Source organism: Malaclemys terrapin, chromosome 1 (assembly GCF_027887155.1).
Source record: "Malaclemys terrapin pileata isolate rMalTer1 chromosome 1, rMalTer1.hap1, whole genome shotgun sequence".
Classification (NCBI taxonomy): Eukaryota; Metazoa; Chordata; order Testudines; family Emydidae; genus Malaclemys; species Malaclemys terrapin.
In genome coordinates this window covers 336,973,279-336,987,992 of record NC_071505.1, presented here as the reverse complement: position 1 = coordinate 336,987,992, position 14,714 = coordinate 336,973,279, and the positions used below count along the sequence as shown (strand labels likewise).

General features: G+C 45.8%; 1 protein-coding gene across 4 annotated transcripts in view; it reads right to left on the bottom strand.

Annotated features, from left to right (window-relative positions):
* Positions 1–14,714, bottom strand: part of RSF1 (remodeling and spacing factor 1) — a 127,386-nt gene that overhangs the window by 17,452 nt on the left and 95,220 nt on the right. For all 4 annotated transcript variants that reach the window (XM_054015795.1, XM_054015792.1, XM_054015793.1 and 1 more), the window contains exons 14-15: positions 13,118–13,341; positions 7,954–8,145 (exon numbers count right to left, since the gene is read on the bottom strand). In XM_054015795.1, the coding sequence (XP_053871770.1) occupies positions 7,954–8,145; positions 13,118–13,341 (416 nt within the window). The remainder of the gene's footprint in view (positions 1–7,953; positions 8,146–13,117; positions 13,342–14,714) is intronic.

The window sequence follows — 14,714 nt, the reverse complement described above, 5'->3', positions numbered from 1 at the left end:
GGGACAATATATACCTTCAAATCAGCAGCACTGCTATGGGTACCCGCATGGCCCCACAGTATGCCAACATTTTTATGGCTGACTTAGAACAACGTTTCCTTAGCTCTCGTCCCCTAATGCCCCTACTCTACTTGCACTACATTGATGACATCTTCATCATCTGGACCCATGGAAAAGAAGCCCTTGAGGAATTCTACCATGATTTCAATAATTTCCATCCCACCATTAACCTCAGCCTAGATCAATCCACACAAGCGGTCCATTTCCTGGACACTACTGTGCTAATAAGCGATGGTCACATAAATACCACCCTATACCGGAAACCTACCGACCGCTATACTTACCTACATGCCTCTAGCTTCCATCCAGGACACACCACAAGATCCATTGTCTACAGCCAAGCTGTAAGATACAACTGAATTTGCTCCAATCCCTCAGACAGAGACAAGCACCTACAAGATCTCTATCAAGCATTCTTAAAACTACAATACCACCTGCTGAAGTGAAAAAACAGATTGACAGAGCCAGACGAGTACCCAGAAGTCACCTCCTACAAGACAGGCCCAACAAAGAAAATAACAGAATACCACTAGCTGTCATGTTCAGCCCCCAACTAAAACCTGTCTAGCGCATCAAAGATCTACAACCTATCCTGAAAGATGATTCCCTCACTCTCACAGATCTTGGGAGACAGACCTGTCCTCGCTTACAGACAACCCCCCAACCTGAAGCAAATACTCACCTGCAACCACACTTCACTGAACAAAAACACTGACCCAGGAACCTATCCTTGCAACAAAGCCCGATGCCAACTCTGTCCGCATATCTATTCAAGTGACATCATCATAGGACCTAATCACATCAGCCATACCATCAGGGGCTCATTCACCTGCACATCTACCAATGTGATATATGCCATCATGTGCCAGCCATGCCCCTCTGCCATGTACATTGGCCAAACCGGACAATCTCTACGCAAAAGAATTAATGGACAAATCTGAGATCAGGAATCATAATACTCAAAAACCAGTGGGAGAACACTTTAACCTGTCTGGTCATTCAATGACAGACCTGCGGGTGGCTATTTTACAATAGAAAAGCTTCAAAAACAGACTCCAACAAGAAACTGCTGAACTCAAATTGATATGCAAATTAGACACAATAAATTTAGGTTTGAATAAAGACTGGGAATGGCTGAGCCATTACAAACATTGAATCTATTTCCCCATGTAAATACTCTCACACTTCTTATCAACCTGTCTGTACTGGGCTATCTTGATGATCACTTCAAAAGTTTTTCTTCTCTTACTTAATTGGCCTCTCAGAGTTGGTAAGACAACTCCCACCTGTTCATGCTCTCTGTATGTGTGATGTTCCATTCTATGCATCCGAAGAAGTGGGATGTAGCCCACGAAAGCTTATGCTCAAATAACTTTGTTAGTCTCTAAGGTGCCACAAGTACTCCTGTTCTTTTTGCGGATACAGACTAACACGGCTGCTACTCTGAATCCAACTATTGGGTTGGCAAAGACTGACCAGCCGCCACACCTGGGTGAAAGGCGGAAATGGCAGCCAAGTGGACTTTTATTCATGATATAGAAAGCCCTTGCTGTTTCAGGTGCAGAAGGTAGTCCAAGATAAAAAAGGTATTGTCGAGTGCGTACAAGACGTGTGTTTCTGCGATGACCAAATTGTGACTCTCTTCCATTTGGCTAGGTAGGTGGCCCTAGTAGATGGTTTCTTACTGCCAAGGAGAACTTTCCTAACTGGATCAGAGCAAGCAAGCTCCATTGGGTTTAGCCATAGGGCTTCCAAGCCGTGAGGTGGAGAGATTCGAGGTTGGGGTGCTGAAGACGGCCGTGGTCCTCAGTTATCAGGTCCGGGAGCAGCAGTAGAGTGATCGGAGTTTCCACTGAGAGCTTTAGAAGAGACAAATACCAGTGCTGATGGGGCCAGGCTGGAGCTATCAATATTACCGAGGCTTCATCCCTCCAAACCTGGATTAGCACCTTGTGAACGAGTGAAATGGGTGGAAACACGTAAAGGAGGTGGTCCTTCCAAGGAAGAAGGAACGTGTCCACGATTGAGCTTAGGTTGTGATTCAGGAAGGAGCAGAACTGCACACACTTCTTGTTGTGTCTTGTGTCAGGTCTATCTAGGGAATTCCCCACTGTTGGAAGATGGTGTTCACGATGTCCGGGTGGATGGATGACTCGTGGTTGTGAAAGGACCTGCTGAGATGGTCTGCCAACTCGTTTTGAACTCCGGGAAGATAAGGTGCCTCCAAGTGTATTGAGTGGGCTATGCAGAAGTCCCATAGTTTGAGGGACTGTTCCTGGCACAAAGGACATGAGCATGCTCCCCCCCATCTGTTAATATAAAACATCGCTGTTGTATTGTCTTTCATGACTGATACACATCTCCCCTCCAAGTGAGCTTGGAAGGTCTGGCATGCCAGACAGACTGCCATCAGCTCCCTGACGCTGATGTGAAGTAAGAGCTACACTTGGGACCAGAAGCCTTGAGTCCTGAGCTCCCCCAGATGCACTCCACACCCCATCGCTGACGTGTCTGTGACCAAGGAAAGAGATGGTTGAGGTCTGGAGAAGGGAATTCCTGCGCACACAGCTTGCGGGTTGAACCACCATAGGCGAGATTTGAGAACTGGTCGGGAACTTGTCTAGACTGTCCCCGTTTGGTCGATACACCTAGGCTAGCCATGCCTGAAAGGGTTGGAGCCTCACTCTGGCATGCTGCACTACATAAGTGCAGGCAGCCATGTGGCCGAGGAGCTTCAGGCAATTCCTTGCCGTAGTGGTAAGGAATAGTCTGAGATCTTGTATGATGTTGCAAAGGGTGTGAAACCATGACTCTAGTAGAAATGCTCTCGCCTGTCTTGAGTCCAACGCTGCCCCTATGAATTCTATCCTCTGAACAGGGGACAGGGTCGAATTCTGCACATTCAGTAGAAGGCCAAGGTCACCGAACGTTGCTCTTATCAGGCTTACGTGTGCTTCCACTTGTGTTTTGGAGCAGCCCTTGATCCGCCAGTTGGAAACGCCTGCACCTGGCACTTCCGCAAGAAAGTGGCCATGACTGCCATGCATTTGGTGAACACCCAAGGTGCCACCGACAGGCCGAAGGTAAGGACCGGGAGCTGAACTGGAGAGAATATCCCAGTTCTACCGTGCTACTCCTGGGAGAATTCTGCGCCAAAAAATCCAAAATTCTGCAAATTTTATTTGTCAAAATAATGCAATATAATCACATCAGTTTCAATTATTTTGGTAATTTATTTAAACTACCATACAGAAAAAAAAAATCACACTAACTATGCAGCATGTCCTAAAGACATGAAAATTAAATTACAAATACTTGGTAACCAAGACTCTGCATTCCAGTTATAATCCTGGATTTTCATGTAAATTACATTACTTTTATTTTGTTGTTTGGTGTTCTGTAAAGTAGAATGATGCTTTAAATCGCTCAGACTTTCACACAAGAAAACCATCCAGTTTTGCTAATCATTGTCATGCATTTTTTTAAATGGATAAGTAAAATAGATCCTGAGCTGTAATCTAACCCCATTGTGCCCCTCTGGCACAGGAAAAAAAGTGAGAAAGGAGACAGACCTTATTAGCTGAGGATTCTGTTACTGTCATTTACAACAAGGCTCCTTTACCCCATCTGGCAAAGTAAAGGAGACTTAATTAACTAAAAAGAAGAACAGGAGTACTTGTGGCACCTTAGAGACTAACAAATTTATTAGAGCATAAGCTTTCGTGGACTACAGCCCACTTCTTCGGATGCATATGCATCCGAAGAAGTGGGCTGTAGTCCACGAAAGCTTATGCTCTAATAAATTTGTTAGTCTCTAAGGTGCCACAAGTACTCCTGTTCTTCTTTTTGCGGATACAGACTAACACGGCTGTTACTCTGAAACTTAATTAACTAAGAATGGGAACAATTAACTAGCAATGGGAACATTAGCAGCCTGCCTGTTTAGTTGTTACATTTCTGCTCTGCCTCAGGGACAGAGCCTGCTTTACACAGCCCTATGCCTGCAAGCCTGGGATGCAGCAACAGCAACGAGAGGGACAGAGTGAGTGTTCCCATGCAAGCAGGCACCCAGCCCCACCTCCTTGCCCAACCTCCCTCCTTCCCCTCCCCTCCGCGGTGATCTGCTCTCTGCTGCTGGTTGCTCCCCAGCTGCTGGTTGCTGCGGAAAGGGCATGTGGTCTCCCCACAGATTTCTTTGCTCCCCTGCAGAAAAATGGGGGAGCAAAGAAATCTGCAGAAGGTACGAATTCTGCGCCCCTCTGCAGGGCGCAGAATTCCCCCAGGAGCACCAGCAATTTGACGTGATCCGGGCCCAAGCATGGTCGAAGTGAGACAGTTGGCACAAAAAGGATGGGATAGTTGGATCCAGTGTTTGAACTGGTGCATCGCCCTCGGGCGCACCTTCAAAAGGCTTGTTTTTAACCGGAGGACTGTTTCACCTGCCCAGTGCTGATGAAGGAGGAGGCGGCTTCCTCCTGTTGTTTCTATTACGCCTCCTAGAATACTCCTGCCTGTTGGTAGAATCAAGGCAGGGGATGGGGCTTAAAAGGACTCCACTGTGTAGATGGAGTATGGAGGCCCAGGGACTTGAGAGTGGCTCTGAGTCCTTAAGGCTATGAAGCTGTGAGTCCGTTTTCTCAGCGAAGAGGGTCGAGCCTAGGGTGACCAGATGTCCCGATTTTATAAGGACAGTCCTGATATTTGGGGCTTTTTTTTTTTTTTTTTTTTTTAAATATTACCCCCCAGCCCGTCCTGATTTTTCACACTTGCTATCTGGTCACCCCAGTCGAGCCCTCAAACAGGAGGTCCTGGATGGTCTGTTGGACCTCATACAGGAGCTCTGATGCCTGCAACCAGGAGCTCCTCCTGATGGCCACCACTGAAGCTATGGTCCAAGTGTCTGAATTGGCAACATCCAGGGCTGCCTGTAGCGAAGCCCGTGCCACAAGTCTGCCCTCCTCCACCAAGGTGGAAAACTCTGCCCTCAATTCTTCTGGCAGAAGTTCAGTGAATTCTGACATAGCCCTGCAGGAATTGAAGCTATATCTGCTAAGGATCACCTGGTGGTTTGACATCTGAAGCCCCCCGGTAGAATAGACTTTCCTCCCAAAGAGGTCCAGCTTCTTCACATCTCGGGTTTTAGGTGATGGGACCTTGGTGCCCTTGCCGTTCTCATTCTTTTGCCACCGTCACCACTGAGGAGTCCGGTGGCAAGTGTGAATAAAAGTGTTCAAACCCTTTAGAGGGAAAAAAATACTTCCTCTCTGTCCTTTTCGCCACCAGGGGCAGGGAGGCGGGGGTTTGCTGCAGCATTTTGGTGATATCTTGTATGATTTTAATGAGCAGCAGGGCAACTTGGGAGGGTCCTCAGGGGGTCAAGATGGACCATGGAGTCCAATGACTCAGAGACCTCCTCAATCTAGAGCCCCAGGTTCTGGGTCACTTTTCAGGAGCTGATGGTGGACCCTACTGTCCTCGAGTGCAGGAGCCGTGGAGGTACCAGCCACTGCCTCGTCTGGTGATGACAAAGATGAGATTTTACCTGGGACCGACTCTTGCTCCTGGACTGTGCGGTGACCAGTACGGTGTGGGGCGGCTGGTCCTGCACCAAGGGAGATGGGGGAGGTGCATGGGTTTCTGAAGCCACCAACACTGACCACCTGGAATAGGATCCCTTGCTTTGATGAAACGCCCAGGGGATCCAAAACGGCCATTGGGTTGGAGACTGCCATTGCACAGGCCACGGCATCGGGGGAAATTGCTGTCTCTCCCTGTCCAACCTCCAGTGTCTGCACTCCGATCTGTGCTGGCTCCACCTGGACACAAAGGATTCCACCTCTCAATCTGATTGGAAGGACTCACTTTGGGAGGACCATGGGAGAACAGTGCCCACCGGTGCCGTGGAGCAGTGCTGGGAGATTGGTGACCATAGCAGTTCCCCTACTGGTCTCCTGCCAGAAGGTACCAGGGACCGGGTGATGGTGACTGATGAGGTACCATTGCTGGCTTACCTTGGGACCACACAGTCTCGCGGGTGCCATTGCCCTTGAGCTTGGTGCCCTGTCTTGCCTGGGCAGGGAAGGCAGTGCCATGAAGGTGATGAGCTCTCTTGCCGCCTTGAAGGTCTCTGGCATGGAGGGCCGCTGCAAAGCCTCTCCGCAACTCTCCCGGGAAGGGGAGTCCTGGGGAGCCGGACTCAATTAACCCTTTGTTGGGGCAGGAGTCAACGGCGCTGGGCTAGATAGTGCCGTGCTTACGTGGCCCAATGCGGGTCCTTCTGTCCCGGCCTCGGTGTAGGTGAGCAACCCCTGTACAGCTTCTTTTTCTTGAGGAGCTTCGGGGATTGGGAATGGTGCAACACACTGCCATGCGTGGATCCCCTGTGTAGTGAGCTCCGTTGGTGCTGAGTGTTTTTATCCAAGTCCTTTTTCGGTACCAAAGTTTCCCGTATTGACGCCAGAGCACTGCGCACCAATGTTGAGGTGCTAGGTATCAGTTCGGCCGAAGTCTCCTCTGAGTGGGGATGGAGGGCAGCCTCCATCAGAAGGATCTTCAACCTTTGGTCTCTTTCTTTTTGAGTCCTTGAGTGAAATCCTCTACAGATCTTGCAATGGTCCTTCTGATGCGATTCCCCCAGGCACTTCAAGCAGGAAGTGTGGGGGTTGCTCCCTACTGGAATCTAGCTATATAATGACTGCTTAACTACAGCTACTAACTAACTGGTTTAACTATTCCCAGAAAGACAGTCTGAGGACTACTAGGGAGAAGGCTTGTCAAAGCAAGAGCAAATGAGCATTCCGGCTAACCGTCACAGGTGGTAAGAAGGAACTGAACTGGCGGCGGGGCCCTATATATGGCACCATGGAGGCACGACTCCAGGGGGTGCCTGAGCTGACCCGATGGGTACCACTAGGGGAAAAACCTGGCTACTGTGCACGTGGTGCGCACACACCTAACTGGAATTAACATGAGCATGCACTCAAAGAAGAACCAATCTTGCCAAACAAACCTAATTTCCTTCATTGGTAGGGTTACTGGCCTAATGGATACAGGGAAGCAGAAAACATGGTATAATCTTGATTTTAGAAAGGCTTTGTCCCACAATCCCACATGACATTCTCATAAGCAAATGAGAGAAATGTGGTCTAGATGAAATCATTATAAAAGTGGGTGAAAGACTATGTGTAGTTATCAATGGTTTACTGTCAAACTGGGAGGATGTATCTAATGGGGTCCCACGGGTCAGTCCTGGGTCTGGTATTATTCAATATTTTCATTAAATGTCTGCAATAATTAAATTGAGAGCATGTTTATTAAATTTGCGAAAGACATCAAGCTAGGAGGGGTTGCAAGCACTTTGGAGGACAGGATTAAAATTTGAAACAACCTTGACAAATTAGAGAATTACTCTGAAATCAACCAGATAAAATGTAATAAAGACAAGTGCATATTTAGGGGGACAGAACAAAATTACCCAATTTGGATACAACCAGAACACCAGAGTGAACACCCTTACTCTTACAAAAGTGCTGTGGGATCTTTAATGACCACAACTGAAGCATAACAAATAATCCTGTCCTCTACAATAACTGCATTTCCTCCTTTGAAATCCCAACATTTCCCTGCCAGGTGGAGTAATTTCACACCAGGAAGTCAAGATAAGGGAAAGGAGGGAATTTGACAAATAGCAGTAGTAATGCCTTGTTATAGAAATTGATAGGTTGCATCACAAGGATACATTTAGATTTTAGGAAATATCAAGGATCTCAGGAAAGAATTCTCTGTGTATCTCACACTAAATGCAAATCTTGTGTTTACTTTATGCCCCGTATTTCTCCCTTTGCACTATCACTCACACATCAGCTCCTGCAAATGGTGGAGTGCTTGTTTTACCTTCACTGTCTGAACTGGGAAGCCTGCGTTTATGAAGTCGTCTTAGCTCCTTTCCGTATCGAACACTTTTCTGTGAGCCATCGCTTTCTGAATCCTCCTTATAGTTAACTTGTCTCTTCTGATTCCGCCTTGATCTTCTCCGCCTAGTTTCCAGGTAATCATCATCACTGTAATCTGTGTAATCACCACTTTCTGCAAAGAAGAAAACAGCCATATGCTTTATTCTGTTAAAATGAAAATGCACAGACCCACTGGCACATTTTCAAAAGATATGTTTGTTTGAACAAAGTGCAACCTTGAGCAAACAAAATCAACCACTCTTCAGTCACAGGAAACCCTCAATCATTACGCCTCTAACGGGAAGGTTGTTATCTTGTCCAGGTCCAGGCTCATACTACTCCACTGACTCCCCATTCATTTCCAGCTTGAAATTGCCATCCGTTTTCAAATTCCACTATGGATTTGTCCAATTACTCTCACAAACCTCTCCCACCACTCCTCTGGTTTCCTTTTATCCTTCTATACAATCCTTTTTATCCTTCTATACCCCTACTTATGTGAAACACACTTCTCCTCTACAGCTCCTGCCAACTGGAACAACCTGCTTGAATCTGAATTTATGATACACTCTCATTTCAATCTCCACTGGAAAATACCTGTCCCCCCTGTTTTTTATTTAACTCTAATTTTATTATATTCAAGGATTTTTAGACAACGTGCATGAAAGATATTGACAGAATAACAGTGAACTGTAGGCAGTGGTCAAAAATGAAGTGGGTAAACTCAATTCCCCAAACAAGAAGTGGCTAAACTCTGTGTACCTGAGTTTACCCTTGACTATACTACTGATGGTAGGAAAGTACAGATTAATTGTTCTCAAGTCAGCAACAAGGAGATCAGTCCTATAGGTTTCAAAGCTGCAGCTACACGTTTGGTCAGAGTACCAGATGAGAGCGTTTATAACAAGTGACCCACCGTCATTCCTAGTTCTCGGTTCACCCGTCTTCTGCAGAATTAGTACCTTGTTAGGGTCTAGCTCAGGGGTCCCCACCATGGCGCCCGCCGGGGTATCCCTGTGTGCCCACCGGAAAAGCAGCCGCCGAAATGCTGCCAAGTAGCGGCAATGTCAAGAAGTGCTACTGGCGAAATGCGACGCCTCTTGATGACGCTGCTTCACGGCGGCATTTCGGTGGCGATGCCTCTTGACGTTGCTGCTTCACAGCGGCATTTCGGTGGCTGCTTGTCTGGCGGCCATGGTCCTCGGCGGGTAGTCGTCTGGCGCCCGCCCTACAGAAAAGGTTGGGGACCACTGGTCTAGCTTGTCAGCCACTTTTTCCAACAGCTGAAAATAACTGTGGTAGCTGGATCATGTTTAGCTACTTTTTCTTTAAACCATGTCAAAAACATTATTCCACAGTGTTAATGCTGCCTTTTCATTCGCATCATGAGCTGCCCTATCATGTTATTAACTGAAATGACTCAGACTAAAACAGACTAAAACATTAAGGAAAAGGTGAGAGCAAGTCAACAAGAGAGCTCAATGAGAAACCTCAGAAATCTGGAGAAGAAAAAAAAAAATAAAGCAACCCTCCATGTTTGTTATTTCTTTAGACCCAACGTAAGGCGAGGCAGGCTCTCCGGAAAGGGAGCTTGTGGGGGTAATGGAAAGGAACATATAGTTAGGGCCATCACCCTTTGCGGGGAGGGAGGGTTGGGGGTGTGTGTGTGGAGAGAGAGAGATACACACACTGCCTTGTGGAAAGGAACAGGACTGAAAACCTCAAAGACTGAGGTTCTTTATTTGTCCACAAAACAGATGAGTACTGGGCATCAACAGTGCAAGCTTCTCCAACATCAAGCTGCCGTGGAGGGATCACTTCCAGATGTAACCCCTTTGGGGTTTAGAGATCATGGCCCTTTAAATCTTTTTCCTAAGGGGGAGGGGGAGAGTAAGAAAAAAGGAGGGAAACTCCAGGGGGCAGCGCTGGAGCTCCAGTGGGAGGGAGAGGCATCCTGCAGGCCCTAGAAAAGTGAAGCAGCAGAGAACCTCCCTGAAGCCTGGGAAGGACCGGGCTGATTGGAGACACCCCAGGACAGGAGCCAGGAGGACTTGCCTGAGAAGGACAGGCCGGAGCTGGACCCAGTATCACTGCTGCCCAGAGCTGCATGGGGCTGTGAGTACTGGGGCTTGTGACTCTGCATGGGGAATAAGGAGGGAGGCTGTAGCTAGTTAAGTGGGGAGGTGGTCGCTATGGGTGGCTTTGCAGAGAGCGGCAGAAGAGGGCACTGGAGGGGTTTGTTGGGGGAAGGTTCACTGGCGCTGAAGACGACCAGGAGCACCCAAGACTCACCATTGGACTGGAACTTTGCTCAGGACTCCTGAACTCTGTGTGCAGACACATTGCTCGGTGTCTGCCCTTCCAGACAGTGCTTCCATGGGCCTGTGGGGCCTTGGCTTGGATGCAGCCCTGTCTTACTGCTCCCACTATATTTCCCCTTGTTGTTTTTCTCCTCTCGGCCCTCTGTAAATAAATATTTCCCTTGTTATATTCACTGTACTTTTCCTGTGGGTGTGTGTGTTCACTCTGGGGGGGTTGGAACAGGTGCCCTGGGGTGGAAGGGATTTCTCCTGCTGCATTCCTGCACACGCCTTCTCTTGGCCAGAGCTGCCTGCAGAGCAGACCCCATCTTGGCCACGAGGGCGCTAAAGTTACACTTGGTGGCCCGTACGGGGACTTTGCAGTACACACACACCCCCCCCCCTATGTTGTGCACCCTGGGCTCCTCTTCACAGAGCAAAGAAACGCCTGAGTGACTTTCATCTCAGTTAAAAAAATAAATAAATAAATAATGGAGAGAGGATTATTAGAAGACCTGTGCCGAGGGGCACGAATCCTAGTAACCAAAGCTGTGCTGGTGGCGGGGTTCCCAGATGAGATGGAACCAAATGAAATTGAGGAGAGCTTAGATGCAGCTGAAATACTGGGGAGTGTAAAGGTCCGCACCCGTATTTACAACCGCAAAGTGAAGGGCATGGTAGCACTATGTACTCACTCCAAGGAAACAGATCTTGATAAAGTGCCCAAAGAGGTGCAAGTAGAAGGTATTCCCTGGACAATTCTGGGGGAAGAGCAGTCCCCTCCTAGTGTGCCTGTCACTTGAGGTGGATTCTTTAGCGCAGAAATTGCAAGCTCTGATGGTGGATGAGAAGCGGACAAGAGAAGAATTAATTTTGGCATTAGGAGGGGCTCCAACACCTGCAGCTCCGGCCTGTCCTTCTCGGGCGAGTCCTCCTGGCTCCTGTCCTGGGGGGTCCCCAATCAGCCCTGTCCTTCCCAGGCCTCAGGCAGGTTCTCTGCTGCTTCACTTTTCCAGGGCCTGCAGGCTGCCTCCCCCTGGAGCTCCAGCACAGCCCCCTGGAGTTTCCCTCCTTTTTTCTTACTCTCCCCCTCAGGAAAAAGATTTAAAGGGCCATACTCTCTAAACCCCAAAGGGGTTACACAGAGATAAGAAGGGAGTTCAGCTTCCAGGCACACAGAGCCTTTGGCCTCTCTGCCAGCTGTCAACAAGAGCATTAGTGCATATATTAGGGGGTATTTTTTTTGTGATGGACACATGTCCACTAGGAACTGAATACGAACTGCTCCCAAGTGTTTAGCTGCATTAAGGTGCAGCTTAGTAATAACTTCAGATCCTTTAGCTTCTGCATCAGTTGCTCGCATATTTTCATTAATCACAGACTGCCACCATTTCCACTATGAATCTCTGTGTGTGTTCAGACTCTAGCCATTTCTTTCTTACACTCATTGTTGGTCTCTTAGTGGCATGCAGAAAAGGAAGACAGCTTACAGAACCATTATTTTAAGCTCATACACCTTTCTTATAATTTACCCATACATAAAAACCTCACACTGGAGACCAGCCCTTCCATGATAACCCATTTCAGTCTGCAGCTCAGCTGACTTCAGAAAGATGGATACAAGAGTGGAAATTCAATGAACTAATCCTGCAAGGTGCTGGGTGCCTTCAACTCCCAATGGCATTAGGTAGTTTTGGGCCCAGTCCTACAAAGTAAGTGACGCTCCCGAGAAAGCTCTTCCTAAAAAGTGCTAACTCCTCATGGAATGCTATGAGAATACATTATTAAGAGACAAAATTTACTTATTTTCTGATTTATTTCTTCTTGATTAGTAAGGACAAATACACGTAAGAAAAAAATATCTTCTCCCCTTAGTTCATCTGCTTCCATTGCTTATTCCTCTGAGTAGGAATCATTTTCATACAGTCAATTGTATTTCAGACAGAGGATGGATTTTGATTGGGGAACGGGCAGTATAAGGCAAGGAACAAAGATGCTGTTGTCATGCAAGTGTCCCTAGTAATTAAAGTTCAAAAGAGAAATATCAAAACCATAGATTCATAGATTATAAAGTCTTAAGGAATCACTATTGTAATTTAACTTTGTCCTCTTGTCTAACATAGATCATAGTACAAGAATTCCCGCAGTTGAGGAAATTATTCTTCCCTACTAAAAATCAGGGATTGAGTTTCTCTAAGCAATAGGCTTTTCAAAGTTTTCCATGAGGCATCAGCAGATCTCTGAGTAGACACAATTAAATAGTTCCTTGAACTACTTTTCCTGCTAAGTTTAAAAAAATATTGTGCACACACAAAATACGCAAATAGAGATGCAACTGGAAATGAAACATTAGGAATCTGCAAATTCTGCATACAATTGCCTGTTTTGCCCTCATAAATTCAACACACATTTAAAAATGAATGTGACCCAAAGAACCTAGCACTCAACACTAATTTCCTTTTGTGTATTTTGAACAGAACATTCAGACCAAGTGAAAACCTTAAATAGGGAACACAATTATTAAAAAAAAAAAAAAAAACAGTACTCGCATGGCACTTTTCATTTTCAAAGTAACTCACAGAGACATCCAATTAACTATCACAATACCTCTATTGCAAAAGCATTAGCCCTATTTTTACAGCTAGAACCTTAGAAGCACAGATGACATATGACTTGACTGAATTCATATAGCCAAGTCCATGTCCAGGTCAAGATTAGAACTCAGGAGTTTGTAAGCCCCCTGTCCTTTTGCTTGGGCCCTCTTCTCTGACACACAACAGCTAATTCTGAAAAAGTTAAGCTTACCAGACTCCCTACTTAAATTGTCCTCAGAGTCTTCCTCTTCATCATCCTCTGAATATTTTTTCTTTACTGTTTTTCTTCGTAACCGCCTGCTTTGTCTCATTGGCCTGGAGTGGTGTCGCCTGGGTCTACGGGCACAGAACTCTGTATCGCTGTCTTCGTTTGACAGCTGATCATCTTCACTTTCATCTGGATTTTCCTCTGATACAACAAACTCGTCCTGAGATCTGTTTAAATAAAAAAAAAAAGTTACAGCCAAAAGAGAGATACTTGAAACAAATGGACTAAAATACTGTAACATATAAGAGTTAGATATATTTATTATAGCTTATAATAAATATAGAAATGTATTATTTCAATAACATCTACATCTTTTTTTGTCTGGAGCGCCTAAGAGCATTTCACAAAAACGAATGAATATTCTCAAAACTAATGTGAGGCACCAAATCTTTATGCTGAGATCAACATACCCAACACTGAAATTAAACACCTGCTGCATACCTGAAGGTGCCTTTACAGAATATAACATTACACAGTAGATTAGGACAGTAAGTGAATTCAAATGCTGTTTGAAATTCAAATCCAATTGAAATTGCAGGTGGCTTTATTTAAGCTGAATTCTAATTGGCCCAGGACTTCAGGATAAACACCACTATTCTTATGAGACATTCCTTAAGTACCCACAAATGGTCAGGACTTCAGTTTGTGTGTCTTGTATGAAATATGGCACCCTCACACCTACAGTGCCTTCTGTCATACTGGTTCAGTAATAGTTCAGGAAGAACACCATCTGTGAAACAGTTTCATGTTTCACCTACAGTAGGTGTTCCCTTGAGATCTCTCATTCAAGCACTGACCAAATACAAATCTATTCACTTGTGAGAGCTGAAAGAATCATATCCATGAAGCTGATGCACTTATGGATAAACTTAATTCATTGATTTATATTACTGGTCTTTCAGTACTACTGTCATATAAATTGGCTGAGTTTTTTAACAGTTAAGCAGCCTACCTGAAAAAAAAGGTTCTTATGCAACAGTAATAGGCATCCAACTCCCATATCTGAATGCAAACTCTAATCTAACATCCAACAGGTAATTAGTAGAGATTATTGTTGAAAATACGTGGACTCAATGTGACAGATGAATGAAGTGCTAATTCAGTGAGATTTTTGCAGGCTGAATTCACTAATAAGGAAAGTTTCAGCACATCTTGCTCAACTACTGAAAAACCTTCAACACAATCACGTGGAAAATGGAGCTGAAGAGATTTAAACAGAGATAGTTCCAAAACACAACACGAGGGGTAATGAACAGAATATCAGCCTTAAGGACTCTCAGCAAAGAGGGGGAAAAAGAGGTCTTGTACCATTGTGTGTGTCTTTAGAAAGCATAAAAAAGGACTGAAAGGATATTTAACATTAGAAATTCAGGTCTGTCTGCTCTGGAGGATTCTGATGACTGGCGAACTAATGAAATGGCAGCATCCCAAGAGAGTGAAAGTTGAGCAATTTAGAAGGGGAAGGGATTTTTAATCAGACTGCTTAATATGTATTTAACATTTTAGGTTTCATGTTCTTGAGAGGGTAAACGCTACCTTT